Source organism: Bombus vancouverensis, chromosome 7 (assembly GCF_051014615.1).
Source record: "Bombus vancouverensis nearcticus chromosome 7, iyBomVanc1_principal, whole genome shotgun sequence".
Taxonomy (NCBI): domain Eukaryota; kingdom Metazoa; phylum Arthropoda; class Insecta; order Hymenoptera; family Apidae; genus Bombus; species Bombus vancouverensis.
The window spans coordinates 17,138,166-17,155,534 of NC_134917.1; the positions used below are offsets into that span (position 1 = coordinate 17,138,166).

Here is a 17,369-nt window from a genome sequence, read left to right on the forward strand (position 1 = left end):
GGATCCGAGGCGAGACTGTTCTTTATTTTTCCAATTAAAACTCGTACAGCGTTCCTGGACCGTTCCGCTGTCGCCAAAGCTAAATTCTTTTTCTCTCCTTAATTGAAAAACATGGAGTTGTCACGCGGTATGTTAACGCGACGAGGCTACTAAAGGGAGAGACGCGGAACGAAGGATCGTTCGTTGTTTCGAATCGGACTAAGTCGTTCGTTACTCGAAGAGGAAGAACGTTGAAACGAGTACACGAATGTACGTCGAATGCCTTTAATCACCTTCTTTGTCTCCTTCGCCCGCTTTCCTATCGGCTGCTTCGATTTCGTTCTTTGTCTTTGCCCTCTATTCTGGATATTGGCTGTCTGGTGACAGCGAGCAACTGCGAGGAAAATTCTTATCTTAGGCACCGCGCTCCGCTGGAACCACTCCAAAAGGTTATGACAAAAACAATTTCGGAGAAAACTTTTCTTAAATCACGTACGATATTGCGGCGTTGCTTTGTTCGCAGCTTTGGGGTGGGCTGTTGTACGCGGATGTGCGGCCAAACGGGCAATGGAACGAACGAACGTAGCGAACGAAGAACTGCAGGTTGGAAGATAGGTCAAACGAAACGGACACTGCCCGTACGTTCCACTTATTCTCAGAAAATACGATCTAAACGATGCGTGATATTAATCCCTCTTCGATCTTTCTGTTCACCCATTCCCGCCCACCTTCTATCCCCACCCCTTTCCCTCTGCCTTCTACGTGCTCTCGAAAGTTGCATCGAGCGCAGAAAATCTTTATTCTCTGCAGATTTCGCGTCCTATCGAAGCCATCCTTGATGAATACACCGCCGATCAAAAATTGATGGTCGAAAGCAGGCGGGATTGTAAAAGGAATCCCCGACGTCCTCGATAATGTCACGGTTCGATCTCGTGTACACTGGCGTGCTCGTTTCGCGTCTACGTTCGCGTATACGCACGTACAAACGTATACGTGTACATATATGCACACACAGACGCACAGATATACAGAGTCGAGAGGAAGGATAGTGGACTCGTATCGAATTTTGCGGCAGATCCTCGATATCAAAATCGCCGCTTGAAATGTTCCGCACGTGTTCTCGGGCTTGAAGAACCTCGAAGGAAGCTGTCTCGTTGCGTCTTCGCCCCGCCTTATCACGTGCACGCGATCGATCCAGTTCGTCTTCGGGTTACGCTCATTTATATTCCGTTCGTCTAACACAGCTTTCGACTTGCCCGGCTGGGAACAGGGGCTAGAGGTAATCCTGTTGCAATGGCAAAGTTTCGCGTAACGATTTGACATTCGCCCCGTGAGTAGACTCGTCGCGGAATCGTAACCGACGACGCGTCGTCGATGTGAACGGTGCCGAGGAGAAAAAAATTCCCGTGCCAGCCAACGTAGCCGACTAAGTCGGTCCGCTTCCCTCTGGCCAACTCCTTCGTCCCATTGTTTTTCCCATTGATCGCGTAACGCAGTTGTCGACACGGCTCCGAGCTCCCGAGCGATTTTTCCCTTCCTCTCGCCTTCCTTTCGCCTTCAACACAGCCAGCACCAGATCGTTCCAGTTTTTGCCCATGACGGACGACACGTTTCGTCGAGACGGAGAAAACGTTACTGGAAAATGATCATCGGGAAGATTCGTCGATATACGATGGAACTCGGAATATTTGTCTTGCAAACTATTCAAGACAAAGACAATCGTTCGACTCGTGGACCCAATCGGGCTACGTTATAGAAAACACGCGAAAGTTCTAGTTTCTTCGTAATCACTGTCTAAAGTTAAGCAAACATCGAGTGTTTTATATGCACGAGTATACGAGCCTTTTAGATGGCAAACCGATCAACTCAATTTTTGCCAATTTCTCAGTTTCGTTACCACTTAAGTATCGATCGACGTAGCTTTTCAACGTCTCGTATCGTACATACCACTGTATTTATCGCGGTATAAAGCGTTTCGTTTCTTTTTATTCACCGGCGTTCCTGTTTTCAAGAAATTACAACGAAAATTTCCAACAGTTCGTACCAATTTATCCGACGGATTTATACATTTTAGGTTTACAAGCGGGTGGTAATTTTGCAATTACTCGTCGAATTGAAATCGAGTAATTTCCGTAAACGATGTCAGGATGGCGCGATTAATCGTCGTCTATTCGAACGGATCGGTCATCGGGAATTCGCGATTAAATCCCGTGAACAGAAAGCGTCGCAGCTGGAGCTATAAATTTTTCTTTAGACGACGTACACGACGGCTGTTTCACTGAGATTTGCCGCATACTGTCCGCACGGAGGACGGAGCACACGTGTATCGGGAGATTAAATTTTAGTTTAACGATTTACTATCGCGTGCAAGGCGCGCGCCGACCGGACAGCACCGTTTGAAATCCCCGGGTCCTGGAATGCTTATGAAAAGCCCGTGCCCTCTTGCATATTCATTAGCAGCGATATCCGCGGCCGTGCTTCGTTTTAAGCGTCGATTTAATTTTTAGTAGGATCCGCTCGCAATGTGCTCGTTCGTTTCTTCGGATCGAGCGTTCGAATTTGATCCGAAAATCATTTCGTTAATTTTCGATGGACGAATCTTGAAAAAGAAGATTATTTCCAACGACGTCCTATTTTTTTGCTTTCCCTTGCTCCGTTTCTTTCTCCCTTCTCGTTCTTTCCTCTTTCTGCCTTCGTATTCTTCTCTTTTCTTCTTTTTTTCCTTCCTCTTTTCTTTTTTTCCCTTTATCTTCTCCCCTTCTTTCTTTACACTGCTTTTTCTCGGATCACCATCTTTCTTCCTTTCCTTTCGATTCCTCGCTCTTTTTCACTCGCTATTTTCTTTCTCCTTCCATTTGTCTCTTTCCTCTTCTCTCTTCTTTGTACTCCTTTTTGTTTTTAACAACGAGGTAAATCGTACACACCGGGCTACAGTCTGCATTAACCTTTATCCTGCTTTATCCTGCGCAGTGTGTCGACGAGTACATTTCGTCTACGTAAGATATATGGAAACGGTAGAAGGAAACATCGTTCGCGGCGATAAGAAGTTTTCAGGGGAAACGTATTGGTATCGCCTCGACGCGATTAGCTGAAACGGCCGGTCGTTCCTTTAACCGTAAGCATCTTCGTTTTCGCAGGTGGCCAAGTTTTTCGCCTCGCGAAATCGTTCCACCCGTTCCTCTCTCTCATTTTCACTCGCCGTTCTCATTCTACCTCTCTTTCTCTCTCTTTTTTTTTTTCTATCCACCCTGACGACGATCATTTTGTTTCATCCCGCGCTTTAGTTAATTCCCCGCGTTGGCTGTCGCGCGTGTATTGCGCTCCTGGCCAAGTCGATTCTGCCCGAGCTATCGTCACGCTCGAAAACATGCCGCATGCTGCAACGCGTCACGGGAATTTCCAATGAATTTTCGTACTTTCAGCGATACACCGAGCTGGCACCTTGCTGTTGCACGCTAGCCAGCGTATACACGCGGCTAGTGGTGCTGGGTCGCGCGGAACGTACGCGAAATTGCCGAATACAGCGACGGACGATCGTTACTTTCCGCGTGGCTACGTAAAACACGTCTGCTTTGTCCGTTTCGTTGGGCGAACGCGTGACGCTCGGCCGATATGTTAAAAAATACTCAACAGCAACTTTACCGCAGCACGTGTTACACTGTCGCTGGACGCAGCAGCGATTTAGAGAATCGTTTCTGTTAAATCAGATGGCAGGTGAAAACGCGAAGAAGCGTACAGGTGCGATGGGTCTATGAACCCTTTGCCGCGTGGATCGTTCGACTTTTCATTGACACGATGTGTTACGTCGCGTAACACTCTACCTAGCCCAGGCCACACACCGCGGGCAAGATGGCAACCAGATGTCTTCGGATACTCACTGCGTACCCTCAATAGCCTCAAGTACCTTCCATAAATCTCATAGATTTCCTAGTAAAGGTCCTTCAAACCAAACAAACGTCTATTTCCGAAGAATTTCCAAAGACTATTGTCTACCACGGCTGGATAAGGGAAAGTTAGTTTTTCTCACGTACGCTGCAACTTTCCTCCCACTAACCGCTTTCTTTCGAGGGCGGTTAAGACCCTTCGTTTAACCAATTAACAACGAAGCCTATTCCCTCACTCTCCTGACTAAAATCGTCACCAACAAATCCGATGGTCCCGTGCGCTAGACACACCCATCCTTAGCTTTCCTCCGAGACAGCATCGTCTCCCAAGACAGTACTGTTTTTTTCATCCTTCGAACGGTCAACATCCTTCAACCGGGTATACACACCCGCAGATCAGTCACTCACTCATCTCGTACATACGCACCAGCGTAACTGTCTTCGTTATAAGTTGTTGGAATAAATATAAATAGTTGGTGAAATATAACTTACTCTGCTGTGTCATATTCATTTAACCACCTCTGTTATCTTAACCGAAACAGGGGAACGACTACTTCGCGGCGTCGATTCACCGAATCGTAGCGAGAATTTACGCCTCTCGCTGACGCGTTTTCCTCGCGACCGCGTCTCTCCGCGAACGGTCGTAACACGATGGATTAAGAAGTTCTCGCTGCAATCGTTCGATGTGCAGCAAGATGGTTCGGTTAATGCGGATCGTATAGGGGAATTTTATCGTTGTCGTTATCGAGATCACGCGGAAGGAGCATCGCAGAGAACACCGCGCAAAACGATATTGGTTTTCATAGGAAGAAAAAGGAAACGAGTAGTTGGTAACAAGGACTATCAGGATACGAGAATGTCTCGATAAGATGTCTCGTCGTCGAGCACGAAGCTTGTACGACGGTTACATAAGCTTCCTGCGCGGAAGTTATCGTTCTTTATTTATGGCAAAGGACTGATTCATGGCAGACGCGATGCAAGTTTAAGCGAACCTTGACTTTTATATCTCGAAGCGACAACGAGTAAAACCGATGGGCGGCATTGATCTTCTTAGATTTCAGTCGCGTCTAGCTGTTTTCGTTATTGCATCTTGAAACATCGCTCGCTGCAAGCTAACAGAGAATCGCCTTCTTGCCGATAGATTCGACTTTTTACCGTTGCCGATACCGTGATAGCGATATAGTGATAAATTGGTCGTGGATATCCAAGAGTCGATCGAAGGGTTCGTGATAATGGTAGATACGCGGTGACGAATAGCTTTGCTTTCGCAGGGAACTTTCAATCGGCGTTTCAGAGAATTAGAAAATTGAAACGCCAGAGATAGCTTCGGTTATCTTATCATCGATATTACGATCCGGTCGAGTTCGAGTTCGCCGATGGATTTCACAATCGCGTGCTATTAACTGACTTGCCAGACCAAACGTGCTTTAATAATCCTCGTCTATTTACTCGACCCTGCCATTTCGACGATATTTTAATAAAAGATCAACTCAGTCGTGGTTGGTATAATGTTATTACGTGCGCCGAGCGAGGAATTGATTTTACGACAATGTAAACGGGTCAGCGTTTGCGAGTGCGTTTGACGTTGCACATAGAAATTTCCCTGGTTCAAGATAAATAATCCTGTAGGTCCGTTCCCCACGTGCGCATTGTCTCCGAGTCAGAATCGAACGGCAAACGCAACGAGATATTAATTCTCTTTCGGTCTTCGTTTTTCGATCGCGTTTCCTTTGATACGCTGTATACCCGATTCGATCTCGTTCATCGCGCGTTCCGTTCTAAACCAATGCAGAGTCCCAAGCAGATCGGTTTTCTTTGCCATGCCGGTTGACAAATGCCAAAGACACCGTTGAATTTCAGATGCCGCGGGCAAATTTGAAGGGCTCGTAACAGTTTTGCGCAATTTTATTTGGCTAGTCAGTGGCGGTACCGATACATCGCTTGCGTGCGTTCGATGGTTTCATTTTTTTTAAAAAGAATTGTTTCGCTTTTCGTTGCGTCCAAACGTTGCAGCGCGTACATAAGCCAGAAAAGTCGTTGAAACGTTATCGGTTATTCCAACGAATCGTCAGAGATATTTTTTCCCCAATTACGTCACGGCTAACGAAACGTGCAACTATGTAAAGCAGATTGTTACACGTAGCGAATAATTTTTAACCCAAATGTATAGTTTCGTCGAAAGGGTCGTTCGATCGGCTAGCTTTCGGCAAACATCGATGCCCAGTTACATCCTCGTTTACGATAAATAATTTATTATGTAAACGAACAAGCCTGTTACCTGGATACCTACCTGTGTACTATCGAGGAGACTTTGCTCGGACAATTATCTTAGATAAACATTTGCCGTAAATTATTCGAATAATGGCGAGCACCGAAGCCACTCGTAACGTCGTCATTAAAAGCAACGAGCTAAAAGAACCAGGGTAGGATGCGCGGCCGTGTACCGGCACATAGGAACGATCCATTTAGATAATCTATACACACATACGTGCACGTTGCAGCGTGCATGGGGCCTGTGCCAACAGCTTGCAGCGATCGTTCTAGTTTTTTTTTCAACCATTTTTTTTTTGTTTCTCTTTTTTCTTGCTTTTCCATTCGTTCTCCTCTTTCCGCGCCCTCTGTCGTTGATTCCGTAACTACAGTTTCAAAAGGGGAGTCGTACCTTTTTTCCGCGCATGCTTTAAATATATTTCAATAAAAATGGTTCCGAGAGTGTTTTCACGATTCACTCGCCGCGGAACAGCCAGGAATTCGTTCGCTTTGTAAATTACATTCGATCCGAACTACCTCTCTACCTCCTCCCCATTACACAGCCTCCCTCTCTCTCACACGCTCTTTCTCTTTCTCTTGCTTCGCAATTGGTGAATTCGCGGCCGATCGCGGTTAAGCAAATTTGTCGTGAAACGAATTAACCAGTAATTACACCGAAATATTCCTAAATAGCGACGGCTGTTTCGATGCATCGCCTATTGTCCCATTTCATTCGCCAAATTAGGTCTGCCCTTTGCTTTTTTCTCTAACTTTTTCTCTTCTTCTTCTTTTTCGTATAACGCGTTTTATCGTTTCGGTAAGCGGTTCGACGCTGCGTCGAAAAGTTTTACAAACGGGCCTCAAACACGATTGTTTCTTTACGTAGCAGATCTCTTGGAAAATCATGGAATACGGCGGATTAAGTAGCGCGTGTTCGCCTGCAATTTGTTTGCCGCTGATCATCAGATTATTCGCATGGTGCTGCGGGCAATTAGTGGATCGTTTACGCGAATCACTCGTTCCTGCCTCTTAGCGTTATCGATCCTCGAAAAATCGATAATAGAAAGCAAACACGCACAACGGGCAAGTATAAGAAATATTTTAAACACCGTAATTTAATCCGTTACTTATCTATCTCTGTTCTCGACTTTATAGAAAATTACGTAGCGTCTTCCGTTAGCGAGTTATGATTCGCAAAATCAGTACTTGATACAAAATTATTTTCAGTTTCAATACATAAGAAACAAAATAAAACTCGTTATATTATTTTTTTAATTATCTTGCGAAGGTCATCATCACATCGTTGGAGGAAAAAGTATAACACGAAGTAGGAATTTTAAAATAAAATTGTAAAACCAGTCGATTCGACCAGTGTGGTAATTCTATTGTTTAACAAAAAGTAGAAAGATATTAGGAGCGTAACCAGTTGAAGCGAACGGCAGGTCGTTGGTAAGGGTTGCTGCCGGTCGTTCGTCCTAGGTCAAAGACTAGGTTAAGTTAGGTGCGATCTCTTATCGGCAGCGAGAAGTAGCGAGTCTACCCACGTTCCTCTTATCTTTCTCGTTTGCCGGTACCCTCCTCTGTTAAACTTACAACCCGACCCACACATACGTGCGATACATATTGTCGTTCGGATGTAAGAACCCGCCAACCGAGTTGCGTTCACCTATACGAACGACCAACCATCGACTGCCGCCATATATGGCCTCGATGACGAGGTTCACTCGTTTTTTCGCGCCAGTTCTGCCACCGAATCGTTCTCGTCCTCGTTGACTTTTACGACTTTTCGGCGACCATTCTGCCAAATCGTTCGCCGAGGAACGCCGTTAAGGGAGCCGCGTAAAGACACTGCTTTATTATATAAAAATAACCTCGCGACGTAGCCATTACCGTCCGCTCTTCGTCACGACGAATGGTCATTGGCGAATTTAAATTTGGACAAATTTAATCTATGCCACGTAGAAAGCGATTGGTCGGAGGACGATACCATTAATTTGTAGCGGAAGAAGATGAAAATGGAAGTGGCGTAGAAGGCGTATGGAAGCAGAGCCAAGAGAACGAAGGAAGACGATGGGAACGAACTGAGCGCAGAATGCTTGGTTTGCGAGATTCTGCGATGACCAATTTCTAAGATTTAAGAAAATTCGAGACGCGACGATTTATACCGTTACGAACGGTCGTTGCTCGGTTTTTAACTCTATGATCTAAGGAACAGTGGAAAGAAGGTAGGGTTTATCAGGACGACAATGATCAATGGTTGGAATGCAATTACAGCAAGTGAGAGTTCCATTCCACGATCGAGATAACGGGCAAAGTAAACGGTTATTTTCAGCGTGGTGGACGCAGCTCTGGCTGCCTTTCGACCCCGGAATTCGAGGATTTATGACCACGCTCGTTAATCTATCCCGCTCTCTAAACTTCTGACGAGCTTTCGTCGCTACTGTAAACAGAATTAAGAGCGAGTAAAGTTTCCCTCTCCTATCTGCTGGCAAAAAGAATATCCACCGTTACCGGGTCGCTTCGTTAAACAAACTGCCGAGCGGAAGGCCATTCCCGCTTTTTCCAGACCAACCGTGCAAAAGAGGAAGGAAGATACGGGAAGAGGGGGCGTGGCGTGTAGGTGAGCAGCGAGAATGTGCACGATCTCTGAACCAGGATCCGGTTTCTTTACCACTTCGAAAAACTCAGTCAGCTGGACGAGCCGAGAAGCGAAAGTTTTCGAACTCGATGCGTCGGAGTGGCGTAGAGGCAACGAACGAGATTGAAATACCCTCGTTTCTGCCTCCTTCTCGATCCCCAAACCGACCTTCTATTCCTCTTCTTCGTCCTCCTCTTCTCTAGCTTCTCCTTTTTCTTTCCTTCCATCTTTCCTCCCATCTCTCAGTTTTCTTTCGTTCCGCCGCTGCTCGCGACGCTTTTATTCCCCTTTTCCCTTCTTCGTACACAGGGTGCCACGTTCGATTTGTAATTCAGCGAGTTTGAGAGGACTGGCATGCGGGATGTAGAGTTGACGTTGCGCTCAAAAAGTACCGTAGATAAAGTTTGAATGCGAAAGTTACGGGGGCGGGGGTTCGCGCTTATACAGGCGGCGGCGAAGGTCGTGGAGGACTGGGTGGAGCGTTGGAGAGGGTGGCAAAGGAAGGAGATATAAAACCGGCGCACACGATGGGGATCTGGCTCCGATAGGGAGCTGTAAGTACGTTAACTTTGCCGTTTATGTTCGACGAACGAGAAACACCGAAGATTCGAGTGAGAAAAGTCAGCTGGAACACCTCGCGCGCCCTCCACTCGTCCCCTCCAACGCCGATTCTTTACGATTTTCTTCGGCCAGAGTCTGCCACGTGAATTTCGCTTGTTACGCCAGAGATACCGTGCGTTTGACGGGTTTCAGATCCCGTTAAAATATGTAATAGTTTCGTATTAGTTCCTCTCGTATTTTTTCGTTGTCGGTGACACAGAATTAACGCTTCAACTTCTGTCGACACGCAAATTGCGTTTCTCTAATTATTTGAACACCGTTGCTGACCTAATTTTTACGCTTTCTCGATCGATCTCAAAATTCGACTAATCTCAAAATACGACGACAGTCGCCTGATATAGTCGCTCGTCGATCTTAACTGATTCACCTAAATACAAAGATATTAATAAACGAAAATGTATCGATCTTAGAAAGCGTCGATTAATTCTTAACGGGAACGAAACCGTTACACTGAATTTCTCGTTTGCCAGATAACCGCTACATTCGATTAATATACCATCGATGAATGTACCATCGACGAGTTCCTTCCGACCGAGCCTAATATTCGAAAACGTCCATCACGTATAGCGGCCCGGAATGAAACTAACGCGCCTCGCTTTCTGCTTCCCCTTCGAACACCATCCTTCTTTTCACCGGCTGTCAGCTGTCAAAACGAAAATTCCTCGGCTCGAAACTAACGGAAGATTCGCGACCGTGTCATAAACCCAAGCAAACGCGAGCAGTAGACCATCTTCTGTGTCATAAATCCGTTAATATTCCTTCTGCAGTTGTTCGTTATTATTTTCGTCCTTTTTCTCGGCAGGAACTTGCGTAAGAGAATCTCAAGATTCATCGTGGCCCCGTCGTTTCACCTTGCCGACGAATTGCAGGGAATTTTCGTTGTAGCCAGGAGGATGTAGAGAAGCGATCCGGTTCCAGCCGGAACCAGCCGGTGTTAATTATTAAAAAAATGAAACTCATTAAAATGCGGGAGCGCATCAGCTTACGAGCGAGCATCCATTGGGTACGTTTCGCTCGAGCGGTTGCCACGGTCGGCCAAGTTTCGCGGTAATTTTCGAATATTTCTGAAAATTAATCCAGCTATCACGTTACAAGGGAGGGAGAGAAAAGGCCTCGACCATAGACTTCGAAAGATCTCGCTGGATTTTCGTCCCCCGCGGAATCCGTTTTCCGCGGAACAATTTATTTTCACAGTTTTATCTGCACACAATACATTGTTCGTAAAGTAACGATGCAATGTTTTTCTTTGTTTCAGGACTGCGACAACGGTCTGGCCCCACTGACACACCGAGGAGCGGTGGTGAGTTTATTTAGTCGTTTACGAGCCGTCGACAACTCCGTCGATGTTCGTTGGTACCGTGGACTTTCGTATAAGACGGTCTTTTATAACGCGATAGAACGGGCTTGAAACATTCTTTTCTTCTTCTTCTTTTTTTCGGATGCGATACACGTATTTCTTGCTTACACACGTACAGGAAAACTAACAGTTATAAAATATGCAAAGATTTACAGCTGAACCGGTACAATCCATGTGGTTTGCGTAACTCAGATTTCTAGCATGCGGTAGAACGTATGTCCCACGTTGTACTTACACTGTTTTACCGCATCTTCCTTTCGTTTCGCAAACGTTTCGAAAGAGCGACGAAAGATATTCGTAAGTAAAAACGTGGCAATTTGATACGTTGATTTAGGGAAGATCGGACGGCAAAGGAGACAAGGCGGCCGAATAATTCGATCGACCGTAAACGAGTGATCAGAATTAAATTCGAAACGGAAAATTGGAACGGGGCGTACCTTTAAACGGATACGTAGCGCGTTGGAAGAGCCGCGGGCCGGTTCAAGCGTTAATTTTTCGAGTAATGACAACTTGGCCGTTCGCGTTCGTTTCGCGCCGCTCATTAGCGTAATTGACGTAAGCCTCTCGATTAACGAGGGTATTTTGTAATTGCGCGGGCCACGGAAAGATGAACGGACCGGCGATAAATTTTCGGCGAGAGTGGCTGCGAAATAAAGATGTTAAAGCACGACTGTCAGCCTCGTAAATCGTTGACTCGTTTCACTTCACCCCGCGCCGATACTTTTAACCCGCGTGATACGCGCACTCTGTTGCAGCTGGATAACGAAATTTCCGTGGTTTACGATTTCCTAAATTCGAAAATTCTCATTTCCTCGTGCTACCGTGCCAGCCTCGATTCCAGCAACGTAACGTCGACGCGTACTATCGTAGATCCACGTGCTTGACGGACGCGAGAGAAATTCTCGCACAAATTCCAGATATCGTCCCGGTCTATCGCACCCATGTATCCGGAAGATGAAAACGAAAGGAAGACGAGACGATGATTTTTTATACGCGTCGTCGGGCGGAAAGTTTGCCGTCGTATGCGCACACATGTTACGAGATTCCAGCGTTATGTCCTTTCCGGACCATAGTTACGTATACAATGTAGGTCGCGTACAATACAGCGTAGTTTTTGACGTTAACCACGTTACGCGGATTCGGTTCTATTGCTGGTTCCAACGAAACGAAAAAAGAAAAAGCGAAAAAAGAGAGAAGAATGTTTGAAAATCGAACAACTTGACCGCTTTGTACCGAGAATATTACAAAACGATTTTCCCATCGCGCGATATTTGGTTAATCGAAGCGACTTTAATCGATCGTTAACGAGTATTACGCGTTTCAACGAACAAACTTTCTCGCAAGCTTTCGGTGAAAGTGGAAAAATGAATAATCAGCCCGGCTGGAAAAAGGATCCTCCCCGTTGTTTCGTATCGAAGCCCTCGGAGGAGGACGTTGAAAATATATTTTATCGTAGAAACTGAAATATTTTTTGATCATCGTTAAACCCGATCGCGCCATCAAACGTTTCGGTTCGTTTTCCCTGGGCACATTTTCGCCAGAAACGGATTAAGAAGTAACGTATTCCGTTAGGCGCAGTTCCGGTAAAGTCCTTTTCCCCTGACCGCCGATACCCGGTGGCTTTCGTCAAAAGCTTCGCCGGGGCTCAAGCACGCGCGCACCACACTTTCAACTTCGTCGTAAAAGTTAAATTGCCTCGGTTTTCGTGTCATCTGTGAATTTTTCACTTCTCCGTTTCACGCGAGCACCCTAAAGGACGCGCGTGCGCTTCGCCAAACCTTTCGGACGTCGAGTTTTAACGTTGATTCCGGTCCTCTTGAATCCGGCTCGTTCGAAAGGGATCGCCTTAATTGAACATTCGGTGTCTTCTGAGTGGAGGGTGGGTTGGAAGGAAAGGTTTATACGTTAAACGAACCGACGCAGTTCGATGGAAGAGGTTTAACGGGAAGACGGAACGAAAGTTCGATCGGATCCGTCGATGGTGAGCTTTGGAGTCCGGCCTCGATGAAAATCCACGTCCCGCCGTACAGCGAATCGCATGTGCCCATCCGACTCGTGCTCTTCACAGGTATACGTGTACGTACCACATACCTCGGCGATCGATATTCGATCGCGATTTATATATACGCGTTTCGGTCCGGATTCTGGGTCGGCGTTTCTTCCTTTTTTTTTTTTTTTGCGTTTACGGTCGATATAATCGCGGTTTGACCGCGTGGTTTTACCTATATCGGTGGTCGATATGAACGCGGTGGACCGGAGTATGAAAAATATTTGGGGAAAAACTGAAGGAACGGTGGTGGTGGATCGGTGGAAAACAGAAGCAATGCGGTGGAAATCGAACGAGAAAAAACGCGGGCTATGGCGGAATTCGAAACGAGAAAGGACGAGAGCGGGTAAGGATATAGAGCGCGCTGTAGCTACATATGCTTTATCCGAATTTGTAGCTCACGGTAAAACCGGGTAAAACGTTAGACTACGATCTGTCGTACGAATCAGCTTGGGTTTATTTATTGATACTGTGTAATTCTTCTCTTCCTTTGTCACCAAAGGAGATTTAACACACGCGCAAATTCTTTCATACTCCGTACGTGAAACGAGACCCAACACGTACCGTGTGTTGTACGTTCCTTTTCTCTTTACTCGAACTTCTAAAAGAAGAAAGAAGAGCAACGAAATGAGAAATCGTTGGCCTTATTCGTAGCTTAAGAATCATTGATTCGAGTTGGAAACAGATTCCCGGGGATGCAATCTCGGGTCTATATAGGAACGCACGACACGGAACGAAGCTGATCAGCTCGCCATATCCAACCGGTAATTAACCCTCGAATGATATTCGTGCTGGAAAGGAAAGTTTAAATTGTCTGCGCGCACGTACGGGACAGTTCCATCGGGGTCTTTTTCATCGTCGTATTTCAGACGTCGACGACGAGAGCTTTTATCTTGGAAACGTATGCAGCAGTTATGCGAATTTCACGCGAGCATAGACGAAACGGAAATGGAAACTCCGTTCGTAGGACGCAGACAAAACGATCCATCGAGGATCAGACGGCAGAGAGGAGAGGATGCGCATACCGTGGCGAGACAAGACGGCGAGATGGTTAACGTTTGAATTTGATGCTCGTATCTAATTCTGTTTAGCGGAGTGATCGAGATACGTGGACGCGGTGCATCGTGTAGGAAAGTTTAAATTATCCTGTCCGCCGAGAGGAAGCATCCGCTTCTCCGGGGAAACGACTACGGTTGGCCGAGTCTGATTAGTTCGCCGGTCCCTGCTTCGTTTTATCCTCTCCTCCATCGGTTTAGTAACTACTGTGCGCGGCTATGGACCAGAATCGAGTAGGTAAGGTGTTGTAAGGTGCCTCTCCTTTTCGGTCAGGTTGGCCAGAAATTGCGAAAAGTGGAGGATCACCGTTGGTTCTGTTCTGAATTCCCTTTTCAATATCATTTCCCCTCTGCCTGGCTGCTTGTTTCCCTTTCCCTTCTCCCTTACAACCCTCCTCTAACTCTCTTTGTTACTACCCTTTCTCACTTTCAACTTGTTTTTAGTCTACCTGGTACTCTTCTATCGTCTTCTCCCTATTGGTTGGAATCGTCTGTTTAATCAGAGTTCTCTTGATGAACCGGTTGCGTCGGATGAACCGGAGATCTGTATCAATTTTCGTAATGAGTCCCTTCGAGGCACGAAGCTGCTTTATAGATATTCCGGGTAAATGGCCTGCGGGGACAATGCGTTCAGTTTAATTAATTCGACGCGCGAGACCGTGCACTCTGGCTGTCTTCGCCGCTGTACGACAAACGCGTAATAGCTTGCCTCTTTGTTCGACCGCGGAGCGGTCGTTCATTAATTCCCAACTTGCGACGTGACCGCAACTTTTTCATCCGATTTTTCCCTAACAGATCCATTGCACCGATATTTTTTCCTAATGCAGTTTGGCATCGCACAGGCCATTGGCCTTTCGCAGCGGATCGTAAGAGCATCGTTCCTCTAAATGGTCGTGGTACAGGACTTTGATCAGTTTTCCTATCGATCATCGAGCAAGATATATGTTTAGAAGATATCGACTAGGTTTCTCTGTGTCGAGGATGACTGGTACATTTGTTTATCTTTAAGTCAGTTCCAAGAATCAGTAGGGTTGGTTAGGGTCAGTCGATGTTCCAAACTGTAACGCTGTATCGAGTGCAAGGCACGACAGATTTAAAAGTCCTCTATGTAATCAAATTCAGGGCTCGAATAAAATTTTGATAGAAATAACACGCGTACCTTGGTGAAATAGCGCACGGAATACTATAATCCGCGCTAATATTATACAAGGAAGACTATTATAAGGAATTAAAAAGCCAAATCGCCGTTAACGCAGCACCATCGTAGATGCATTCGCGTATCGTGCTTAAAGGACTGCGGTAAAATTGCATTCGCATTAAAACGCGTGCTGTAAAATGTCCGATCGGCTAGCAGCCGCCTGGCCAGCGCCTTTTAACGTCAGCTCGAAAAACCAGCCACGGCGAAATCGAGGGAAAAATAAACGAGACGAAACGGAACGAAATGAAAACGAATTTAACTATCCACGAGCCATTCGGTTGCACAGGCCAATGGCTAGTGGGGCTGGCCTGTAGGGACTCGTCTTTTTTCCACAATCGTCTCTGTAAAAGGGAGATAGAGATTAAAAATTCTGCGTTGCCATGAACCCATTACCTCTTGATACGTATTCGCAATTAACGTTTTGCTCTTCGACTTCTCGTATCAGTTTCACCCCATGTTCGGAGGGAAAAGCTTTTGCTCTTCGTTTGACCGTTCGTTCGTAAACAAGAACGGCTGTCGCGCGATAAATCTCGTAGAGTCGAAGAAAAAAGCGAGAGTTCGCTATTGGCATTCGAACGTTTCGACGTGTTTTACTTCGGACCGGCTCGCGGTATTTCGTTCCGCGGCTGTCGCCGGCGACTTGGCGCAGATTACGAAATCATATCGACGAGAGGGAGACGCGGGAACGTGGAGCACGATGCCAGCAACACAGAAGGGAGAGAGTGTCGCGCGACGAAAGAATCCGATGAAATACGGTAAGGAGGTCGGGAAGTTGCGAACTCGCTTCTTGGCGAGACGTCGCCGTTTTACGTTGATTCGCGCTCGAGCGGTGAGCATTGTCGGTAGCAGATGCAGAGAAGCGACATTCTGTCGAGTTTCTGCAATTCGATTTGAATCTCGTAATACCGAAGTTTGCAGAGTTCACGGAAGTCGAGATAATTACGGTGCTGTGCTGATTTCATAGACGCAAGGTGGTCCTCCTTTTACACACCGGCAGGGGAAAGGATATCGTTCAGGCTTGCTAGCCATTATCCACCGATAATGGTCGAACGAGGCCACTTTTCACTTGACTCGCAAACGAGAAATTCATACGTTAAAGTATAATTAACGAACAGAAAAATGTACTATTTCGTACGTAAAGTTAAAACGAGTTAAATCTCTGTCACATTTTCGCATAATCCGCGCCCGACTTTTACAACTCCTTCGTCGCATTTACAGGGCTTTCGTTTATTTCAACGAAATTTTAATCGTTCTCGAATGAACGAGATCAAACGAACTTCTGTCGATTGAATTCCTACCGTAATGGACGAAAAATCATACGGAGAGCGAGTGCACACTGGATACCTACTATACGAATTCCGACCACATAGATTATTTATACGCACTTTAAAGAACTATTGGGTTGCCAACCGAGCGATTGAGGATTTTGTCATTACCATCTAATTACAAAATCCGCAATAACTTAGTTGCCAACTCGATACATATAAACTTTTCTCTTCTGCGCGGATTTTTCCTTCTCAAACGAGTCCTCTTACGACAGCCTTTATTACGGCAGCAATTCAAAATCCATATTAACGATTTCTCAGCGCGAAATAGACCGATCAATTTCTGCCTGCCACCGCGTTCGTTGGAAGAGTTCTAATTATCCGAATCGTAATTGGAAAATAAGTCGGTGGTTCTCGTTGGGGCGAATCGAGTAATTAATATTCTTCGGTTCGCACGATATACCGGAAGTATCGTCGATAGTCGGGGCTAATGCAGCCCGCGCTATTTAATACCCCCCGAGGAGGAGAAGTATACAGCCGGTATCGTAAGGGCAAAACTCAATTAACAAAGTGGCTCGTCATCTTCTCCCAGGCCTCGAAACTAAATCCGTTTAATGCACTTATCTTTGTTGCCGCAGCAACAGAAAGCACTTGAAATCCGTTTAATATACTTATCTTTGTTTCTGCAGCTACGGAAAGCGTTTCTGCTTTTAACGTGTATTAACTTACACGCGAAAGCGAAAGCACGGCTATACGAAGCACTGTTTCAGCGTAACCTTATTAGCGCTACGAAATTAAGTGCAGACGTCTTTTCGTATACTTTTCCTCTTTTAAACCTGCACGTTGTTTTTGCACTCGCGTTACATCATCGTTTCTCTTTCCTTGTTCCGGGAATTAATTTACTTCGACGTATCGCAGACTCGCATCGACCAATTCCGAAAATCATTCGCGAGGCTCGTTTGGATCAGCCATTCGATGATAATTTCGAGAGAGAAAGATTTTGGGTATAGATCTCGTTGAACGATAGTTGATACAGTATGCTAGACGAAAGGCAGTAACGTACGTACAGAGAGAA

The 17,369-nt window shown here is 46.0% G+C and overlaps 2 protein-coding genes across 3 annotated transcripts in view; one reads left to right on the forward strand and one right to left on the reverse strand.

The window, feature by feature from the left end:
- mRpS17 (mitochondrial ribosomal protein S17) overlaps positions 1–17,369 on the reverse strand; it is a 196,905-nt gene that overhangs the window by 77,519 nt on the left and 102,017 nt on the right. The window lies entirely within an intron of this gene.
- The window catches only part of tei (irregular chiasm C-roughest protein teiresias), a 321,318-nt gene that overhangs the window by 75,381 nt on the left and 228,568 nt on the right, over positions 1–17,369 (forward strand). For both annotated transcript variants that reach the window (XM_076620193.1, XM_033335069.2), the window contains exon 3: positions 10,628–10,672. In XM_076620193.1, coding sequence (XP_076476308.1) covers positions 10,628–10,672 — 45 coding nt within the window. The remainder of the gene's footprint in view (positions 1–10,627; positions 10,673–17,369) is intronic.